The sequence below is a fragment of the Haemaphysalis longicornis genome, unplaced genomic scaffold (genome assembly GCF_048455015.1).
Source record: "Haemaphysalis longicornis isolate Haplotype H1 unplaced genomic scaffold, Haemaphysalis longicornis Haplotype H1 scaffold_3, whole genome shotgun sequence".
NCBI classification, from domain to species: Eukaryota; Metazoa; Arthropoda; class Arachnida; order Ixodida; family Ixodidae; genus Haemaphysalis; species Haemaphysalis longicornis.
The window spans coordinates 230,989,654-231,011,268 of NW_027526335.1; the positions used below are offsets into that span (position 1 = coordinate 230,989,654).

The 21,615-nt window shown below is 49.5% G+C and overlaps 1 protein-coding gene across 2 annotated transcripts in view; it reads right to left on the reverse strand.

The window, feature by feature from the left end:
* Positions 1-21,615, reverse strand: part of LOC144176041 (uncharacterized) — a 90,771-nt gene that overhangs the window by 9,318 nt on the left and 59,838 nt on the right. The window contains exon 4 of one of the 2 annotated variants that reach the window (XM_077705162.1): positions 15,431-15,650. The exons of the other annotated variant lie outside the window; for it this stretch is intronic. Coding sequence (XP_077561288.1) covers positions 15,502-15,650 — 149 coding nt within the window. The 3' untranslated portion in view covers positions 15,431-15,501. Of the gene's footprint in view, positions 1-15,430; positions 15,651-21,615 lie in introns of those variants that run through there. 2 annotated transcript variants of the gene reach the window in all.

A 21,615-nucleotide genomic window follows, 5' to 3' on the forward strand; every position in this document is an offset into this window, starting at 1 on the left:
CTTCTTTTCTACAGATGTTTTGTGTTTCATGAAAGTGTTAGTGTAGTGTGCTGAACTGGACACGTGTTCGAAGTGTTGTGCAAGTGTGTTAGCCTGGTCTTCCAGTGTGTCCCCTGTTGTACTAACCAGGGGCAGGCTGTGTGTCTGTTGTCCTTTTAGTTTTCGTATTCGTGTCCAGACTTTATGTGTGTCAGTGTATGAGTTGATGGAAGTGAGGAAGGTGCGCCAACTCTCCCTTTTCGCCTCACGACGCACTCGCTTTCCAAAAGCCTTTGCCCGTTTAAAAGAAATGAGGTTATCTGACGTGGGGTACCGGCGAAGGACACCCCACGCCTTTTTCTGGGCCTCTCGCGCCCGCCTGCAGTCCTCGTTCCACCAGGGCCTCCTTGGGCTGCGGGACCCACTGGAGGCCTGGGGAATGGACTTTTCGGCGGCGTCGAGGATGTGCGCCGTGACGAGTTGGGCGGCTTCCTCCACGTGTAGGTGTTTTATGGTTGTGTGGTGTAGTTTAGATGTTTCTGTGAATGTACTCCAGTTTGCTTTGGATTCATTAAACCTGTTATGGGAAGATGGACTGCTCGGGCCTATACCTATATACGTTAATGAAGTGGGGAAATGGTCACTACCATATGGGTCCGTGCCCACACCCCACTCAAGACATGGAAAGAGAACTGCGGAACCAATAGCCAAGTCAAGATGAGAGTATGTATTGTGTCCTAAGTTATGATATGTAGGCTGTTTTTTGTTGAAAAGGCATGCTCCGGAGGATGTAAGAAACTTCTCCAACAGGCGACCTCGGGCATCCGTTCTGGAGGAGCCCCAAAGAGAGTTGTGCGCGTTATGGTCGCCTGTTAGTATGTATGGTTCGGGCAGCTGGTCAACCAGTGCCTCGAAATCAGAGCTCAGAAGTGCAAAATCAGGAGGAATGTAAATGGAGCATACCGTTATCAACCTATTAAATATTATGGTACGGATCGCTACAGCCTCGAGGACAGTGTTTAAAGTGACAGGGTGGCATGCTAATGATTTCCGGGCGATAATGGCCACACCTCCTGAAGAGTGGGTGCAGCCAACCCTGTCCTTTCTGAATACCATGTACCTATTTAAGAAATTTGTTTGTTTAGAGTTGAGGTGGGTTTCCTGGAGACACATAATACTTGGCTGACTGGCATGCAGAATCTCAGACACATCGTCAAGATTTTTAAGGAGGCCTCTGCAGTTCCATTGGATGATATTTTCTGTTCCCATTATTTAAATTTAAGAATGACTGGAATGTGTGTGTTCGTGTGTGTTCATGTGTCGTCTTTCGGGGCTGTTACTCTTGGATTGGGCTTTTTTGTCCTTTCTGTAGGCTTGGAAGTCGGTGGCCGCTCCTTGCGCTGCGTTGCAGGCAGGAACGGCCCAACATCCATCTCGTCGTCGGATGTCCGAGGGGTGCCCGACGGACCGGGCCCCCCGGACTTGGCCCCCCTTCGGGAGCCCTTCGTTTGAGCCGCCACCGTCGGGGGCGCCAGAGGTGGCACGGGCGGTGCGGTGGCGGTGGGAACCGGTGCGGGGCCCGTGGTGTCCATCACCTCGGTACCCTCCAACGCACTGGAGGACGGGGAGACAGAGGCGGGAGCGGCACCGGTCCCGATGGAAGAGGTTGCCACCACAACCGCTGCTGCCTCAGCAAGCGGCGTGGTGGTGGCTTGGGCTGCCAGAGGCAACCCAGGGGGGGGCGGCGGAGGGACCAGGTCAGACTCGCTGAACTGGGTCCCTGTGGAAACGAGACGCCGCTCCGCCCCCCGGCGAGCTGCGTCGGCGTACCTCCCCAGGGGGAAAGAGGCGAACCTCTTTCGCGCCTCTGGGAAGGTAAGGTTCTCGGTTACCTTGATGTTGATTATCTTTTTCTCCAGTTGAAACTTTTCGCACTTGCGGGAGTACGCTGCATGCGGCCCGCCGCAGTTCACACAACACAGGGTATCGGATGGACAATTGTCACTTGGGTGATCGTGCGCCGCGCATTTCGCACACGTCGTTCGGCCACGGCAAGAGTTTGTACCATGCCCGAACCGCTGGCACTTAAAACAGCGCCGCGGGTTCGGGATGTAGGGACGGATGGAGCAACGGATAAAACCTGCATTTATGTATTGTGGAAGAACTGCGCGGTCGAAAGTCAAGATGATGTGTTTGGTAGGAATCTCCTTGTCGTCTCTGCGGATAGTGATGCGTCTCACGGCAGTGACGCCCTGATCCTTCAAGCCGGCAAGGAGATCCGCATCGGTTTCGTTCAGGAGGTCTGTCTCGGATATCACACCCTGCGAGCTGTTTAGGCTCCGATGGGGTGCGACCCTGATGTCTAGATCAGCCAGTTTTGTCTGAGCTAGAAGCTTTGTGGACTGCTGCTTGTCATTTATTTCGATTAGGAGTTCACCAGATCTTTGTTTTTTGCATTTATACGATTTTCCTATTATGGCTTCAAGATACTTGGCGATCAAGAAGACTGACTGAGATGCAAGAGGGTGGGTTGGATTCAGGGACTCCATGACAAGAAATCTAGAGTAATGATCTGGTTCAGGAAATGTCAGAGATGGCAATGGGGGGAACGATACTTCGGTGCGGCCCCTTTTAGGAGGCCGATCACGGTTGGAGGGGGTTTTAGACAATACCATAAAGCATAGTATAAAAGCAGGGAGACGGGGGTACTTTCTCCTTTGACCTTACCCTGGTAGTCAAAGAGGTCCCGGAGCTCCCTGCCTGGTAGACAGGCAGGGAGCCCATCGGCCGGAGCTTGACCAAGGCTCCGACGGCCACCGTTTACGGCTTCTACCCTTCACCTTTAAACACGTCGCCACGGTTGGACACGGCTTATGTTGGGAGCTCGGGGTCCGCGGTGTCGCTGCTCACCGTCACCATGAATACTCAAGGTGCCCCGTGCGGGGCGGTAGTAGGAATTACAACCACCGCAAAATAACACCCGGCACCAGCGGGGCCACATCTGAGACCGCGCTTTTTGGATAAACAGTGCGCGGTGCACCAAAGGGAACGAGCGCACGATTCTCCCCGCGCGGCTGCGAGTTCGCCGCCGATACCAACTGCAGCTACGTACACCGCGAAAGGGCAAGGCCAGGCCGCACACATGCGGCCAGGTCTTTCGTTCGCTTTTCCAGCCTTTAGAGGAGTGTCCATGGTGTCTACAAAGACGAAAAAGCCGAAAGAGCTGGCGCGTAGCAGACGGCAGTCTGTGGGAGCGCAATAGAGGAAGTACGTCACCGCTGAGGAGCGGAGCATCATGGGAGGGGAGGCCAACAGCGAAGAAACAGTTGAAAGGAGGAGGAAATACGGCGCGACGATTATGCGTGGTTTTTGATTTACGATTTCTCAGCTAATACTCATCGCTTTAACAAAATTCTTGCAGGAGGAGATTGCTAATACATTGCTTTATTTGATTACATGTACATCCATGCATCGGCGGAAGGTATTTCAGGACCCCTTTAAATATAACTACCGTATATATCACTATATACCCTATATAGTTGTATAGTTGTATATAGTTGTATAGCGATATATGGCTGCACACCACTATAAAAGTATATAACTATTTACACCAGCTTTGTGTACATAGGTAACATTCACTCGCATTGCCTCGCGCCTTCACAGTTAAGGCCATCTGATAGCACATCTAACTATGGCCGCCTACAGCCTGTCAGCATGATCTTCGTCGTTCTTTTCACGGCATGCCGGCGCTTGTCACATTCTCGGAACTGCTCCAGCAAATGCCCCTCGCACCCATGATAGCGCATTCATCGTTCAGCCACGAAACGCACGCTGACAGATGTCAGATCCTTGTGATTGGGTGACACCCAGTCCAAGGACAATGCCTGCTTTTACACGCATCCCGCTGGTAGTTTTTGCTCATGGACACGAAAATTCTGTGGTGCCCTAGCCACGTACACCTCCGCTGTGGCTGTAGAGTGAATTTGCAGGGCCCCAAGCCCCTGGTTCCCGCTTTACTGGGAATGCCAGTGCCACCTTACATTAACGTGGAACATTAGTCCTAGCGGCACCACACAATGAAAGGGACTAAATCAGAGGCCGCCCTCCCCCACGACGGCCCATGAAAAAGGTTCCCTCCCGCAAGGCTCTGCCGAAAAGGGAAGTATTCGCTCTCTCTCTCTCCCCAAGGGCCAAATTTCGAGCATCATCACCCCTACCACTGCAAAAGTACCTTCCAATGCGCGAGGAACAATGTGGAAGAGAAGACAGCTGAGCTCGTTTATATGCGCTAACCCGGATAATGCACCGTATGCCCTAAACGGATCCTTGACGTGGGCTTTAACACGTGCCTGAATTTCCTCAAGAGGACCGTGGGACGCGAAGGTCTCTTCAAAGGCGGGCAGAACTGTACAATGAAGATGACAGTGGGGGCAGCTGCCAACAGCCGCGTCTTCTTTCACCAATATTCTCAGCATCCTCCCGGCCCGCGCGTTTAGCACAGGGGCATGCTGAAACTACGCAGTTTTCTGGGGTCATTGAGCGTCGCCCCCTTCGTTGCACCCAACAGAAAAAGTTCAAGTTCGTTAATCAGTCCATGATACAAATCGATGTAACGTCCGTGGTAGTTGTACCGGAGTAGTCCATATTTCTGCTTCCACCTACGCTTCCAGCGTCGGCGGCGCAGCCGCTCTGTGCTATCAGACCATCGTAAGCGGTTCGTCTATTCGCTCTTTCCAGCGACGCTAGTGACGCCCCGCAGAATTTGTCCGAAGCCGGGAGACGGTGATCGGCGGACCTGCCCCTTCGGCGGAGGCGGCCGGCGGCATCCGTTCGGCCTCGCAGAAGCGAAAGAAAAATAGTAATCGAAAGTGTAGTAATCTACAATGGTGTATGAATAGTCGGAAAATAGAGGCTGGTTCATATTCCCTCAACTTTGTGGAAGCTATAGAAGCTGCAGGTAACTGAAAGAGTTTTGGGAATCATCGGCGTCTGCTGCGGAGAAAAACGGAAGTCTTTCGGACCCACCCGTGCGGACGTTGTGCCCAAATTATTCTTCACTCAATTATGGCTGCCACATTTAATAGTTCTTTGCTGTGAGGGCGCCGATTTTGTAGGCTTTTTTGTATAACCATGTGATCGTCTTTCTCGGTACTGTTTACATTCACACTAGCTGCCGCATAATGAGTCAACCGACCTTCGCTTATCTGTGGTTAAATTGGCTCAATTCCACTGCTTTCAAACATAATAAGCAGCAGAGGCTGTCCGATCGGCTTGCCTTTATTTTCAATAAAGAAACAAGCGCAAACTTTTTCCACGCGAAGGCGAGGAGCAAATGTGGGGATGAGTCCATCGATTAATGACTGAAAACATAAATAATTATGTCGGAGCAAGATGTTTCAGCAATGACAATATTGTAGCTGCTTCTAGTAGTTCAAATGCAAGCTCTTGAATCGATTTATTAGCCCCCGTTTTTCTTTGGTAATAACCATCGACGCACTTAAAAATTATACCGGCAGTCAAATTAACATAACGTAATTTCAGCCTCTTAGATTAATTATCACAAGCAAAAAGCGCACTTGTAAAGTACTGCCTGTATTTTCATAAACGCTTCAGTATCACACGCCAGTGTATGCTACATGCACGCGTATATACGACGTAGGCGTATGATATTTTTTTCATATAATGCTAACACGTTCGTTTGTATACCACTTGATACGACGTAATGGGAGAACAGTTTTCGCGGTTTTACTGCCCAGAGTCACAAGTAGGTCACTACACCCAAGCAAAATACCGCAATACGCAGACATCACCCGCGCATAGTGCGTATGAGCTCCGGCTTAGTATGTACGCAGTGAAATGAACACGCCTAAATTAAAACATACACTGCGATGACGTACACTCCAATGATGTCCCAAAACTTAGTGTTGTCCATTCTGTAGCAGGTTGTTTGCTTAATGAGGCGGGATTGTTCTCAAACCACTTCTATGCGGCCTGTGTCATGCACAGCGGATTGCCTCGCCCGCAGCGCTTTTTACACCGCAGCAGACACTCTGAAACGAATCGAATGTTGTCTCGCAATCAGCACCGTATACCTGTGTTTATGTTTTACTAAAGTAGTAGTTTCAAGCGGAATTATGGGCTTTCAGGCCGCTACTGATGCTGCCGCGCACGCAGCTACGGGGGCCCGATCACCGTCTCGTCCGCCATCGCCGTTTTCCGCAGCGCCACCTGTACGGGCTGGAAAGAGCGGATAGCGTCGTTTGTCCTCGATAACCACGTAGAGATTCTGGCGGAAGCATACTGGTGAATGCGCTTCGGACAGCTTGACGTGTGTTAAAAGAATTGCAGTGCTGTTTGGGTCTTTTGTCCGGATATTGATGACACCCCTCTCCTTTCTTGGTTTTTCGATCAACTGCCAGGTGCTTTGGGGCAACCTTATTTTTTGGTACTTGCGGATGCACATAGTAGCGCCCCTGTGTTCGCCGTTTTCTTGGTCTTCGGTTGAACGTCGGTGTCTCCACGTTTTGCCTGGACCCCAGCAAAATCCTTTTCAGACCTTTGCTGCAGCAAAGGCGGCATCTATGTGGCGTCTCCATGGGTGATCCTGAGTTTTCTTTAGCGTGTCGACACTTGTGATATGCTTCTTCTGTCACCTGTGGTGCTTGTGCGCATTAATTGACTCGTTTGTTGCGCGCTGGTTTTTTTTTTTTTTCGTCTCATAAAGACTTTGCGAACGAGACGGTTTTTCATGCGCCTCGGCTGCACTGACTCTGTTCTGATGATCCGTCATCTGTGTTGTCTGTAATGGAGAATTTTCCTCGTTGGGGTTTACTTGTCTGAGCGAGCAACAGGAACGTGTGCTTCCACTTGGTTATTCGATGAATTATCCCTTGTTTGAAGGGAGCCGCCTGTAGAGCGACTTCTGGATCATGATGAGTTTTTCGTCAATCAATCAATCAATCAATCAATCCATCAATCAATCAATCAATCAATCAATCAATCAATCAATCAATCAATGAACTTTATTTGCCTTACAGATGGGTACAGGGAAAGGAGCAGCCACAAAAAGCTACGCGGAGCAGCTTGACGGGGCGGCTGCCCCTATGTGGTTGGCAGCGACGGGGCCGAACAGATAAAAAAGCACAGCAGAGAGAGAAAGAGAGAGAAATCCATCAAACACGTATCAAGCAAACGTAACAAAAAGTTCTAAACAGTCATGGTTAGCAGGGTAATCGAAGCAGCAGAATGAGCAACACCTTCATGTCACAGGTATTTACAAAAACAAAAATGCAACATATACATAAAACACCTTACAAAAAATATTCTCTCAACGTCGATTCAGAAAGTTTACCGTTCTCAATTGAGTTACTTATTAACTTGATCAATAAATTGGGCAAAGTTAATGTTAAGGATTGACGGTCGTAGTTGTGTTGTGTAGGAGTATACCATGTGTCTGGATTGCGTGTGTTGTAGGAAGTAATATTTTTCTTGAATTTCGCTAACATAGGTCGGCAAACTCACTCACGAGTGCACTCACGCACCCCCCCCCCCACTCACCACTCATAAGTGAGTGCTGACTGAGCCTCGCCATCGTTGTGGGCTGGTGAGTGCGAGTGCGAGTGACTGCGAGTGCCACTCGCGGCGAGCCCCGCTCACCACTCGTGAGTGCGAGTACTACTTGCGGCGAGCCCCATTCAACACTCGCGAGTGCGAGTTCCACTCGCGGTCAGCCCCACTCTCCACTCGCGAGCAGTGTTGCGGAGTTACCATTCCGGAATTGGAATCATTCCGGATTCATTTCATCTTTTTGAGGTGCCGGAACGGAATGGGAATGGAATGTTGACAACACTTCGAGGGATGGAATGGGAATGGAATTAAGCGCCTCTTGTCCGGAATGGAATGGGAATGGAATGGTGATTTTTAGACGACGGCGTTCAATCGCTGGCGTCTTCCGGTTACCTAATTAGTCTGTGGCGACCGCTGTGTCGGTATATCTCAAAGCGACTGCCGCCGACGAAAACAAGAACGCATACCCTGCATTCCGAGCAACCGAATGCGCGCAACCTGAGGCAGCGTGTGGGGAAATGAGCTTCGAGCTGCGCAAGCGCTTCTGGCCGATGGCGACGTTAGGTCGGCTCTTCATTCTTTGGGAGGCTTTTTGAGGTATAGCTTTCCCTGTACAACTGTCCGTGGCGCCGATGGCAGACCGGCGTCTCGGTGGCACGCGCCGCGTGCACAGGCCAGCAGGCGGGGAATAGCATCGAGAAGCAGGGAGGGGGGATGATACGAACGGCGCGCATCCGAAGCCGCGGTGTTTCTCACCGCCAACTGATGCTGCGAAATCTTGGGGCTACCAATACAATGCATCATCATCATCATCATCACGAGCCTATCTACGCCCACTGCAGGGCAAAGGCCTCTCCCATTATTCTCCAATTATCTCGGTCCTGTGCCAACTGTTACCAATTTATCCCCGCAAACTTCTTGATCTCATCTGCCCATCTAACTTTCTGCCGCCCCCTGCAACGCTTGCCTTCTCTAGGGATCCACTCTGTTACCCTTAATGACCAGCGGTTATCTTGCCTTCGCATTACATGCCCTGCCCACGTCCATTTCTTCTTCTTAATTTCTACTAATATGTCTTTAACACCAGTTTGCTCCCTGACCCACTCCGCTCTCTTCTTGTTCCTTAATGTTACACCTATCATTTTCCGCTCCATTGCCCGCTGAGTCGTTCTCAATTTAAGTTGAACCCTCTTATAGTGCTTTCCATTGGGCGAACAGGAGCACTTCTAACTGCACCCAAAGTGCTCTCACGAGTTCTGGCGTCTTCCAGTGGTCGGGCAGGAGCAGGGGCGTTGTGTTTCATTGGTCGAGGAGGAGCACTTTTTTGGCGCCGAGAGCAGCCGAGAGCAGTTCTCGGTGCTCCGTCGCCAGCGGCGGAGTAACAGGGAACGCCGAGGAAGTCACATGACCTCTTTTACGTCATTTCTGGTTTTATCCCCGGGTGGCGGAGGAAAAATGGCGGAATCAAGCAGCCGTGATAGTCGCTCAGTGCGTACGGCAGCAGCTAAGCGCGGCCGTCTGGACGATGCTGCTACTTTTAGATGATGAAAGCACCACAGATTCAAGCGCAAACTCATCATCGGACACCAGCAGCAGCAGCGACGACGACGACGATTTGACATTGCACGAGTTTATGTTCGAGCACCTGTTCACCCCGCCGGAGCAGCGACCGAAGGTAGAGTCGTATCTGGAAAAGACGGCGGATGCTGTTATCGTTCGCAGCTAATTTTTGGGAGATACGATGGTGACCCTATCATGGGCATGAACATCCGCTCGGCTTCTTCATTCGTCGCCATGAGGAAGGCATGACACAATACCACCGGCACGTATCTGGCAAAACTGGCGAGGCACAGCGTGCGAAATGCTCCGGTAAGCGACAGCGTTAAAAGTTTGGTCATATGGCTCTTGACATCACGCCCTCCCCCTCTTTTCACTGCTCGCGGAGCAGCGCGAATGTTTCATTCGCGGAACGAAAGCAAACGTCCCCGTTACTCCCGCGTGCTGCTCTGGCTGCTCGCTCCACTTGCTCCTGTTCTCCCAATGGAATTCGCCATTAGTGAGCCTCCAAGTTTCTGCCCCGTAGGTGAGTACCGGTAAGATGCAGCTGTCATACACTTTCTTCTTCAGCGACAATGGTAGGCTGCTATTCATTATCTGAGAATGTCTGCCGTATGCACCCCACCTCATTCTGATCCTTCTAATTATCTCTGCCTCATGGTTGGGATCCGGGGTCACAACTTGGCCTAAGTAGATATATTCGCTTACAACTTCCACTGCCTCGCCCCCTATCTCAAACTGCTGTGCTGTCCCGAGGTTATTGATCATTACTTTAGTTTTCTGCCTATTAATTTTCAGGCCCACGGTTCTACTCTGCTCGCCCAGTGCGGAAAGCATGCTTTGCAATTCGTCCCCCGAGTTACTTAGCAAGGCAACGTCATCAGCAAATATGAGGTTACTGAGGTGTTCTCCATTAACCCTTACTCCCACCTGTTCCCAATCCAACGTTCTGAATACTTCTTGTAAGCATGCTGTGAATAACATTGCATTGGGGAGATTGTGTCTCCTTGTCTGACACCCTTCCTTATAGGTATTTTACTACTCTCCCTATGGAGGATGATGGTAGCTGTAGACCCATTGTAGATATCCTCTAGTATTCTTACATAATGCTCATCTACCCCCTGGGTCCGTAATGCCTGAATGACTGCTAGGGTTTCGACCGAGTCAAATGCTTTCTCATAATCTATGAAGGCTATATATAGCAGTTCAGTATACTCAGCGCACTTCTCTATCACCTGATTGATCGTGTGAATATGGTCCATTGTTGAATAACCTTTACGGAACCCTGCTTGTTCTTTAGGTTGACTGAAATCTAAGGTTGAAAAAATTCTGTTAGTGATTACCTTGGTAAGTACCTTGTAGACGACTGACAGTAAGCTGATCGGCCTGTAATTTTTCAAGTGCTTCGTGTCGCCTTTCTTATGGATTAGGATGATGTTCGCGTTCTTCCAAGATTCCGGTACACTTGCAGTCATTAGGCACTGCGTATACAGGTTTGCCAGTTTTTCAAGTACAATTTCTCCGCCATCCTTCAAGAGGTCTGCTGTTATCTGATCCTCACCAGGTGCTTTGCCCCCTTTCATTTCTTTCAAAGCCTTCCTTACTTCTTCGGTCGTTACTGGTGGGATGTCTATCTCCTCTAAACTACTGTTTCGTTCGGCGTTATCCTGGATGTCCCGGCTACTGTACAGATCCCTATAGAACTCCTCGGCCACTGTGATTATTTTATCCCTATTTGTGATGACATTGCCTTGCTTATCCTTATGCATACATCTGATTTTTCCCCACGCCAAGACGTCTCTTCACTGCTTTCAGGCTACCTCCGTTCTTCACACCGTATTCGATCCTCTCCATATTATACTTCCGTATGTCAGATGTCTTACGCTTATTGATTAACTTCGAGAGCTCGGCTAGTTCTATTCTGTCAGCTGCGGTGGAGATTCTCATGGTTTGCCGTTTACCAATACAATGCCAATACAATGCGTTACCAATACAATGCGTTTGCGCATAAAAAATAAAACAACGAGTCTGCCTGGCGTTTTCCTCCCACCACCCGTTACTTTGTAAGCCGACCCGGTAAGCATCTCCCACGAATATAGCGCCAACCTCTCAGCTGGGCCCAGGGGCCCCAGAAAAACAAAACCAAGGCAGCAAAAAGAAAATTGTGGGTGAGGGCCCCATGTGCGTGCCTGTGGGCCCGGCACCCGCCATAGGCGTAAGAAGCGAGCTTCGGATGTGTTACTGACCTTTCTACCTTCACGCTCTGATACGGTAGTCGGCGGCTGGGATATACGATTACATTACAGTAGAAGTTACGATATGAAATACGACAATGCAGAAGTCACAATTGCCAAAGGGAGTTTGTTTTTCACAGTTCCGGCTTCAGCGTCCTTGTTTGCGAGTGTCTTTACAGCTCTGAGCAGTGCGACACCGTTATTTACGTCGATCCGAAAGTGCAGCCCTCTCCTCCAGTTGTGCCAAACTGGTTCGTGATTTGGTTGCTCTGTTTCTGTGCAGGTGGCCTTTTCGCCTGGGTACAAACCTATCTCATCAGTGAAGCCTTAGTCGTCGGCTTGACAGTTAGAGAATCGCCAGCTATTCATCTAGGAAGGCCTCATTTAAAAATTTTGATCATGTCCTCGTGCATATTGGTTGCGCGTTCATGGAAACAAACTGCCGACCATACTTTTTTATTTTGCCAGGGTTCGGTCACTTTAAATGAGGGCGAGAGGATCATAATTAATTTCTTGTATTGAACGGATTGGGCTGAGGTAGTGCCAGAGCAATAAACAAGCGAAATTTAGGTCAACGTGGAAGCGGTGGCCATTTTCCTTCGGTGAATTCAAAACTTAACGGCGTTCCGTGACGCTGCCCTCCCATCTCTCGCGTTAGTACAGCAGCATTAGTGCTCAATGCTGCAAATTCACTTGAAATCATTCACGTAAACATTAAGAATGCGTGTACATATGTGAGAAAGCTCCGCGCGACATGCCTGTGAGCTATCGACATGTACTAATTACGCTGGTAGGACGGTACGCAAAGCAGATAGCAAGATAGAACGCGACAGACTGTGCAACGAAACAGAAAAAGCAGGCATCAACGTAATGGCTGCTTCATCTCGCGTCGCGCAAGAACATACCGTTAAAGCATGCCCACGTGCGAATACTATATTATGTGGTGGGATCCCGCTACTTATTATGCAAAAAGGGGCAGTGTGACACTTGCCCTTTTTTAAAGCGAAAGCTGTTTTGTGGGACCGATGAGATTTTGTAAAAAAACTAATGCATTTCCCGTAGACCGGTTGCTCGACCGAAAAGCTCTGATAACATTTCTGCACAGACGGCGCAAGCGTGAAACAGGGTATCGCAAATATAGTCTCTCTCTCTCTGAAACCGGGCTTCCATTGTGTCAAAACGGCTACTTGAAAATCACAAAACAAGAACAGTTTTGAATAAGACAATACACGCGTCGAACATAAAGAAGGAGTACAAGAGTATACCTTCATCTCGTAAACCACGTAACCGCGTACATTTACACCGTTCGTAGATGCGTTTACTTAGTGCGCGAAAAATCGTCGCATGGGTTCGTTCTTCATTTGTGATTTGGGTGTTTGAAGGTTTGGCGATCAGTTGGACGGACTTTTCAGCGAAGGTTTGATGACGCACATTTAGCTTTCGCGCTTCTCTCTACTTTCCTTAGGAAAGGATGGTAAATTCTTGCATCAAAAGGGTGGTTGTTCTGCACGAGGTATGAGATAGGTAACCAAGCTGCTACCACCTCCCAAATCGATGACAAGTGACACATTTTGCATACTTTTGCAGTTTTCAACGCATATGTTACAACGTCACATTCATGTTTCGTTCCTCGACAACTTGATAGAGCACCTGAGGCAGTTTTTACGTTGAGGAATTAAAGGAATGGAATTGAACTGCTCGTCCATTTCAGGAGTGGGAATGGGCTAAATTCTGTCATTCCTAGGAATTGAAAGGAATGGAATCACGACCAGTTTTAATTCCTGGGAATGGAATTGGAATGGAATGGGGATGCCCATTCCGCAACACTGCTCGCGAGTGCGAGTTCCACTAGCGGCGAGCCCCGCTCACACTCGCGAATGCGAGTTCCACTCGCGCTGAGCCCCCCTCACCACTCGCGAGTGCGCTCACTACTTGCGAGTGGTGAGTGCACTCGCACTCGTGAGTGGTGAGAGCACTCGCACTCGTGAGTGGTGAGTGGGGCTCACCGCGAGTGGAACTCGCACTCGCGAGTGGTGAGCGTGAGCGCGAGTGAGTGCGAGTGGTGAGGTTGGACTGGTGAGCGTGAGCGCGAGTGAGTGCGAGTAGTGAAAGCGGAGTGTTGAGCCTGAGTGCGAGGGAGTGCGAGTGGTGACAACGAGTTGTGAGCGTGAGCACGAGTGGGTGCGAGTGCTGGGCACGAGTGAAGAGCGTGAGCGCGAGTGAATGCGAGTAGTGAGAGCGGAGTGGCGAGCGTGAGTGTGAGTGAGAGCGAGTGGTGAGGGTGGAGTGGCGAGCGTGAGTGCGAGTGAGTGCTTTAGTATAAATATATTTTTTTGAGTGTGAGTGAGTGTCATCCAGTTTTGCCGAGGTCGTAAAAGCGCGTATTATTTTATGGTAACAATGTATGACCGGCCAACCGGTTTTGGATTAATAGGTGACCTTAATTTCTTAAAACTTCGTTAAGAGTTCGGGCGTGTGGAAATTATATGGCATATTCGATATTATCCTTGCAACTTGTTCTTGGACTAGAAAAAGCTGGTTAAAGTTGTTGTTGGTTGTTGTGTCCCAGGCCAGGTGTGCATACTTAGGAGGCGATAAAAGTAGTGAAATATATAGTAACAGTTTATACATTCCGTTGTTGTGTTGTTCTTTCTTTCAGAGGCATTCTTTTTTTCTTTTCATGGTTTTTTCCGATGTGTCGGCAAATCACTGTTTTCGTTTAGAAGGTGACTGTTCTGCATTGATGATTCATTGTTATTTATGGCGCTGCTGTGTTCTTCGGGTGCTCCACATGCACAAGTTATTCGATCTCGCTGTCTAGATTCCTTAGAATAAGATGTTCTTCGAATAGAATTTTCTTGAAGAAAACCAGCTTCCCAATTGATGGGGTCTTGGAGTTCACCTCTGTCATGATGTCGTTTTGTAGAGGCTTCGTCGTCAATTCTTTCTTAGCTGTTCTTCTTGGCCGCCTGCAGTCAGTCGTTGTTGAGTGGCGGTGCGCACTCAGTTCTTCAACTGCAGAGTCCTTCGATCCTGGTCACAGCACCATTATATTGAAGAAACCAAAACGCGGACCGCGGGACGCGAATGTCTGTACAATGTCGGATGGAACTGTACAATGATGGTGATACTAAGGGGCAGCTGCCAATAGCATCCTCTTCTTTCTCTATTGTTGCTGTAATATTTTCGACAGGATGTTATTCTAACCTTGTCCTGGGGGTCTCTATTGAATCTTTAACGCCATCGAAGGGAGCTTTAGGTTAGTGTTTCTAAAGCCCGTGTCAGCTTTTCCACATATTTCCAGTAACGTTTTACCTGTCTAGCCAACTGCTGTTGCGAACGGGTGGGCCAACCCGAGCCGAGCTCTGTCGCCTCCGACATACGTGTGGTAGCACGAGGTAAAGCGAGCGGCCAGCCACTGTTGCAGCCGTCAAGAAGTCCAGAAGCCGTCTTCTAACGTAACTGTTTACTTCATAGCGAGGGGTGAGCCGAAGCCAAAGAACAACGCCCCGACGGGCGAGGTAACAGTACAGGACTCGAGCAGAGTGACAGCATGGATTCACTGCTCAAACAGGAGTGATCTACAGCGCTTGGGCGGCTCCTATTTATACCCAAAAGCGCAACGGTCAAAACAGCGTTCCCTCTAAATTTGTGCACACGCTACGAACGTCACAGACACACACAACGCTCTTTTTAGAGTTCGCGAGCAGTCGGTAGCATCGGCGCACGTTGAGTCCGGGAGAGGGGAGAGAGCAGGACTTCGCTGCGATCGCGGGGCCTCTGTGTCCTTGAAGCGCGTTGGCACGTGCCTCGGCGGGCCGGCAACCGTAGAAGTTTGAAACGCGGCGAAAGCGAAGCGTCTGATTGGGGCTTTGTCGAGACGTGAAAGCATGAGTCACCGACACGATGGGGCGTGTTTGAAAGGCGCACGTAGTGGCTTAGCCGCACAGCCGAGGAGTGCTGAAAGAAAGCCCGTCGGCGGGCCCATACGTAACACTGCATAAAAGCTAAGAGCATTGGTGACGAATGAACACTGTGAAATTAAGCATGAAGTTAAACATGAATGAAAGAAATGCTCACAGCCTGATCTGCCGGCGCTGTTTGGCACTGTTCTCAAGGCTGCCTCGAGAGTTCGGCGCCACCGAGAGCCGCACCAGCTCGCCCTCTACACCGGCACCGCTTTGCGCGGAGGGCGCAATCGTGCACGAATTCCCTTCAGACGCCGCCAAAAGCGCGCCGACGTCACTGGTGGAGTCCGCGGGCAGGCTGATGACGTCGAAGTTCTCCCGGTCCCGTGCGATGGGGCCACTGCGGCTGCGCGGATGATTCACATTTTAGAATCTTTTGGCGATTTCTGTACCGGAATAGAGAAATCTTCCACCATACAACGTAATGACGCAAAAGGTCAGATAAGATAGCGAATAGTTTGTCCGGCTCGTTTAGAACGCAGACATGGATAACAAAGTGGCGTTAACCTCTGGCAGGCCGGTTCTCCACTGCAAATTAGGCATTCTCGGAACAGCGCAAAGGGACGAGGACGAGGCGTAGACGGGACACATCCTGCGCTGTGTCCCGTCTACGCCTCGTCCTCGTTCCTTTGCGCTGTTCCGGGAATGCTATACCAGTACGCCCAGTCTTATACCTTAGTCAAATTAAGCATTACAAAGCTCAAGGCATGGACTGCCATCTGCAGGCTGAGTTCACCATTTTGCGTCATCTCAAGAGTTTGGCGACGAATGAAAATCCACACACAACCTGGGGAGGTAACGGATGGTAAAAATCCTGCCACAAACTGTCCAAATTTATTTTATAGGTCAGTCGCTCGCGCCAGTTTGACTGTATAGGCCATGAAAATGGCAATATTGATATATACAAAATAGAAACAATTGACTTGTTTATGAAATAAACATTCTTGCTGGAATTTTAATGCGTGTAATATTTGTGCTATAGGGCCGTTTCAAAGGTCTTCCGAAGGCCTTCGAGCCGATTGTCTATCGACAGCCTCATTGAAGCGCGCCTCATCGCTTGCGTTGTGTCAGCGCGTAAACCCCACAATCCATCAATCAAATCATCAGCCCTTTGGAAATACACAGGACGCACTTGTAAGTCAGCGTTTAACTGCAGATCGAAAGATGCCGTGTCAGAGGCGTACGGTACACGCTCGCGATCATGCGCGCTGTTGTGAAGGGCTACACCTCCGTATTAACCAGGTTTATTCCCTTGGTTTTAATCATCTGCGAAATAGAAGAGTGCGGGATCCGGCCAGTTGGTGTTAAAATTTATAATTAAATTTGGTGTATAATTAAAAAAATTATACCATCTCTCCCAAGGGAACTATGTGGTGATGCAAAGCAGAATTTTTGGCGTTCATTCAGCTCATCGGACGGTGCGGCGTGTCTCAACCGAAGCAGCAACTGAGGAAGCGGCGCGAGGACCGGGTTTTTTATATAGAGCAGATGGAGTGGAGAGGAGGAGATGAGAGAGGAGACGCGCATGCGCGCTTATCGCGCAGCTGGCGTGTTGGCGTTATGTTGAGTGATCTGGTGTTTAGTAGCGCTAGAGGGAATTCACGTCCGGGTCCACACCAGGGGCAAAGGCACGCAAGTACTGTTGTGTTACGGTGAGTAGGCGGTGGTGCTCGAGGCGCCGAAACTCGTCCATCATGTTCTTGTCAATGTTGTCGTCTCTGTGGTAGAATCGGTAGTCTCCGTCAGCGTTGGTGAGGTAAAGGTTGCTGACGTTGGTGCACCGGCTGAGAGGAACGTACACGCCCTCGTCTTCGCAACTATGTCTTCTTCTCCTTCTTCTTCTTCAGCGGTTCCCCTACGGGAAGATGACGACGGTGGTTGACCGCGACGCTATCTCGTGATGGATTCTTTGGTTGGCCAATCCCTAGGGGCATCCTGCCAAAATCATCATCAGAAGCGCGGCGGACGGGGCGAGAGCAACGTACACGCCGTCCTCTTTGCAGCTTTGTCTTCTCCTTCTTCGTCTTCAGCGGTTCTCCTACGGGAAGATGACGACGGTGGTTAAACGCGAAGCTATCTCGTGATGGATTCTTTGGTTGGCCAGTTCCTAGGGCAATCCTGCCACAATCATCATCAGAGGCGCTGCGGACGGGGCGCGGACGCGGGACATTCCCCCAGCAAGAGACGCTAACATCCTCCTCTAAAGTTTTCAGTTCGTCGTTTCTATTGACGTTCAGCTTCGCGTGCCTTCGTTGTATCAGTACCATCTTGACGTAGTTTGAATTAGTCAAGGACATAACGCGCGTAGGTAGCACTTGCTCCTGTCTCGGTTTTCTAACGCAGTGGGAAACATTGACCAACCTGAAACAATTTTAAGCGTTTTTCTGCTGGCAAGGTGATGACTAGTAGTTTTATCGTTGTATTGTTTTTTTATGGTGCTTGTTTTGTTGCGAAATATTGCAATAAAGTGGAAAAAAAATCGGTTTTGTAGCGCAGTGGGAAGACCGCCGCGTACCTCCCGTTGCGGCCAGAGAGTCCTGGGATCGAAACCGGGCGCCGGTAACTATTTCTATTTTTTATAGTGTAGGGGGAGAAGTGCGCACAACGGACGGACGCCGGACATAGCCCAGAGCAAGAGATGCTTTGCATCCAAAAGCCGGCAACCACAGAGACGGAACGCGCTTGGCAGTTGTGCTCGTTACGCCTCGCTGAGCTCGGCTGCTTTTATTTTTCGCTAAACGCAGCTATGAATCCCCTAGGAATCTTGAAACTAAGCCGAAGTTCTGTCACAAGGTAGTTTTAGTTGCTCGCCTCCGTCCGAAAAATGGCCGCTGTGGGAGGGCCCGCTATAGAACTAATGACAACTAATTAGTGGTAAGAGAACTTACGTAGTGTACACTACACCGCCATTCCGCACGATCGTGCTGCAGGCCACCAAAGTGCGGCACGGGCGCATTACATCTCTATTAAAAATGGCATGCTACAATTCGTTGCAAAGCAAGTCAAACAGACGTTCAACCCTATGACGGGTGTGACGCAGCACAGGGATGAGGTCGCGCTTTCAGAGCCGTACTTTTGCAGTCAGGTAATCCACATGCTAGAGAGGAAAGTGAGCCAGCTATTCAGTTGCCTCGTTACCCATTCAACAAAACAGGCTAAGGGGGCAGTCTTTGAGGCCCTACCCAAAATCGTTATAATCCGTCACCTTTCATGGCCTCGATTCAATCAAGTTCCTTTTAAGGCGTAGCATTCTTTGCGGAATATCCCCAGAGCCGTGGTCGTAGAGCAGTTTTAATTTTCACAAAAATGCAGAAACTAACAGATTGAATCGTTGTAATAGAGTAAGAGTGGATGATCCGTCGAACGGACTTTAGCAAAACAAAAAGATACAAAAATACAAAATAAAAATTGTACGAAATAAACTGACAAAATAATAAATACGCATCTTGTACATCTCCAAAAACTGAAGACTCAACTAAAAATACCCTGAACTACGCCTTCCATTCGCGTAAAAATGTGTAATTACCGAAGTAAAGTCACTTAACCGCCATAATGGTGTAAATTTGCATCACTAGAGAGGAGGAACAAAATAAAACTTATAAACAATATAATAACCCAACCGCTTTAGTTACTCAAAGCGAAATCTGTAAAGAATTCACAAGGTATACAAGCACTGCAACAACCCTACGAAAAAGTAGATATTATTCTCTGAATTTCCGCAATTTTTTTTTCCGTCTCAAAAGAGTAAGGTTGTACACCAACATGCCGGCTTAGTCGTCGGGCGGTGGCTACACGCAAGACCGCAAATATTTGCCGGCATTGCTTACGAAGTCAGCGTGTTTGCTCGTCTTGATGGTGTGGAGGTAACCCCTCCGATTTATGCACAGTTGGTCTAGGTCAAAATACCTGTTGGAACGGAATTTACTTTTCTTTCTTTATAATTTCCAGCGTTTTCAAAAACAATCAATAAATTTGTTGTATTTCTGGCCGTATTTTTGTTAGCCGGTAGGAAGTGGTGCGTTTTGGACCGGTTTTTGGCACAGGGCCCCTAAAGCAGGGCTCTGCACTCTGAGAACTTCCTTTTCCAAGAAATCAATGACTTCACTACAGTTATATATGATCTCGTTTGACAGTCCCAAAGAAAAGGGTGGTGCTAACCCAGAGCGCATAACAGAACCGTTAACATTTTCAAAGGCAACGAAGTCGGGCGTATATTCATTTAGGTCAGCTTCCATGACGTTCTGCGTATAGGCTCGATCTTCTGAAAAACCACCTTTTCTTTCCGTGCTGCCCCCACAGAGCCCGTTCTCCCGACAAGCAGGCTCATAACTTTAGTACGGCTGTTCGAGGCAAGCGCTATATTTGGGCGACCACAGTGTCTAAAGTGCATTAGACGGCGCTCCAGCCACGCGCTGCAGCCGTGGCATTGCGTTTGGCGTCATGCTTGGACGGGCGAAAGCGTCGGCCGTTGTGGTATATAGCTTCCGACTTAGCTTTCTCATTTCAGGGGCGGTAATTTTATACCAGCTCTTACCTCATTTACTTCATTTATTTTTTGCTATCTTTGTTTAACTGATAATTTGTTATGGCTTAGGTCAGTTTTTGTTGTTTCAAGTAATTGCTTTGTGTATTTAGGTTGCGTTAGGTTAGGTTTCGCTACGTTACACTAGGGTGAGCGACGCAGTGATAGACGCGGCATCTCTTAATAAAACCTGGTGGCCGTCGCTTGAGTCGGGTGCTTACAGTACCGCCGGACGGAACTCTACACACAGCCCTTGAGCGACACAAAGAATACTGCAGGAACCGCTGCCCCACCTTGGGCGGCCCTCCAGCGGTGTGGGGCAGGAGCCAGAGGACGCCGGTTGCCCGAACGATGTCCTCTTGCCCGTCCGTGTACCGGCCACGCTGCGGCTTTCCCCTCGGTGGTGCTTTGCAGCAGGAGTTTCACAGAGCAGTGACCGTGACGCCATTCGCTCGCAGCTGCCCTGGTCCACGTGTTAAAGACAGGACCGGTATTCATACCGGGTTGTGGATGACGATGATGTCAGCGGCAGCATTCTCTTCGTCTTCCTCTGTAGAACCCATGCCGCAAACGGTGTGTGTGCTGGTATAGAGGGGTAAATTACCAATTACCAAAACCGAAATCACGCGTTTCGATTTACTTTATGGAATTCATCAGCGAAGGAGGTGCACGGCAGAGTACGGTATATAAGATGGTTCTAGAAGAAAGGGAAGGCCGATAACACGATGGAGGGATGAAATACGGAACTTCGGTAGAAACTGTGGGCTGGAGCAGCACAGGACAGGAGGGCAATGGAAGAGGCCTTCGTCCTGCAGTGGACCTGAGGAGGCTGACGGCGACGATAATGATGATTGTTTTTTTAACGGAACAAATCTTCTGGAGGAAGTAAACGCGGCAACTTCAAAAATGCAAAAAACCCATAAAGAAGTTTCATTTTACGGCCTGGCTCTTTCCGGAAATAAATTAGTATTTTGAGGTCCTCGCGAGGAGTACTGTTGGGCTAGTTGGTAGGACATCATTATAATACTATAGCGCAAAGAACGGGAAACGAACACAAGTAAGACGACGGGTGGTGCAGTAAGTAAGTATATTGTCGCGAAGCCCCCCGTCCCGTTTGCTTTTTATATTTTTTGGCATCCCTCTTCGGCCACCGAGGCCCAGCTTTTCTAAGAAACGCAGGCGGAGTGTGTGTGTCGGCCCGTCGGCCGACCCGAGAGACGCGGCCCTCGAGAGGGACCATCCACGCGTCTTGTGTTACGGCACGCACTGGCGTCTCCGACCCCCGTTGCGCGCCTACGCGGGCCGCTATGTTCTCCGACCTCCGGTCTCGTCCAAACGGCCGCCTCTCTTTTCTCCTTTTCGAGTTTGTATACCTTTACTTTATTCTCACCAGTAATTCTTTTGCCAGAAACGGGCGCCTTCGAGTTAGAACTTTGTGTCTTCTGTGTGTGATCTTTTCCGTTTCACTTTGGCGGGAACATGTCTGATTGGAGCTAAGAAGCGTCTTCCTGATTGGCTGCGGGTGTGCCTTAGCCTTTTCCCACCCGGTCCGCACACGCTAGGATGCGCTTTTTCCCCCAATGCGTCCCCCCAAAGCAAATATAACGCGGCCCCTCTGGCGCGAGAGGCGGGAGGGCGGCCTGCACGAGCTCACGTCAGAAACTCTGCCGCCCGTCGACGTGCCCTCCCGCCGGGAGATTCGCCCGCCAACTATGACCCGCTAAGTACTCTGAATCTTTGACTGTCTTTCTAATCTATGTAACAAGTGTATTCATTCTAATTCATATGT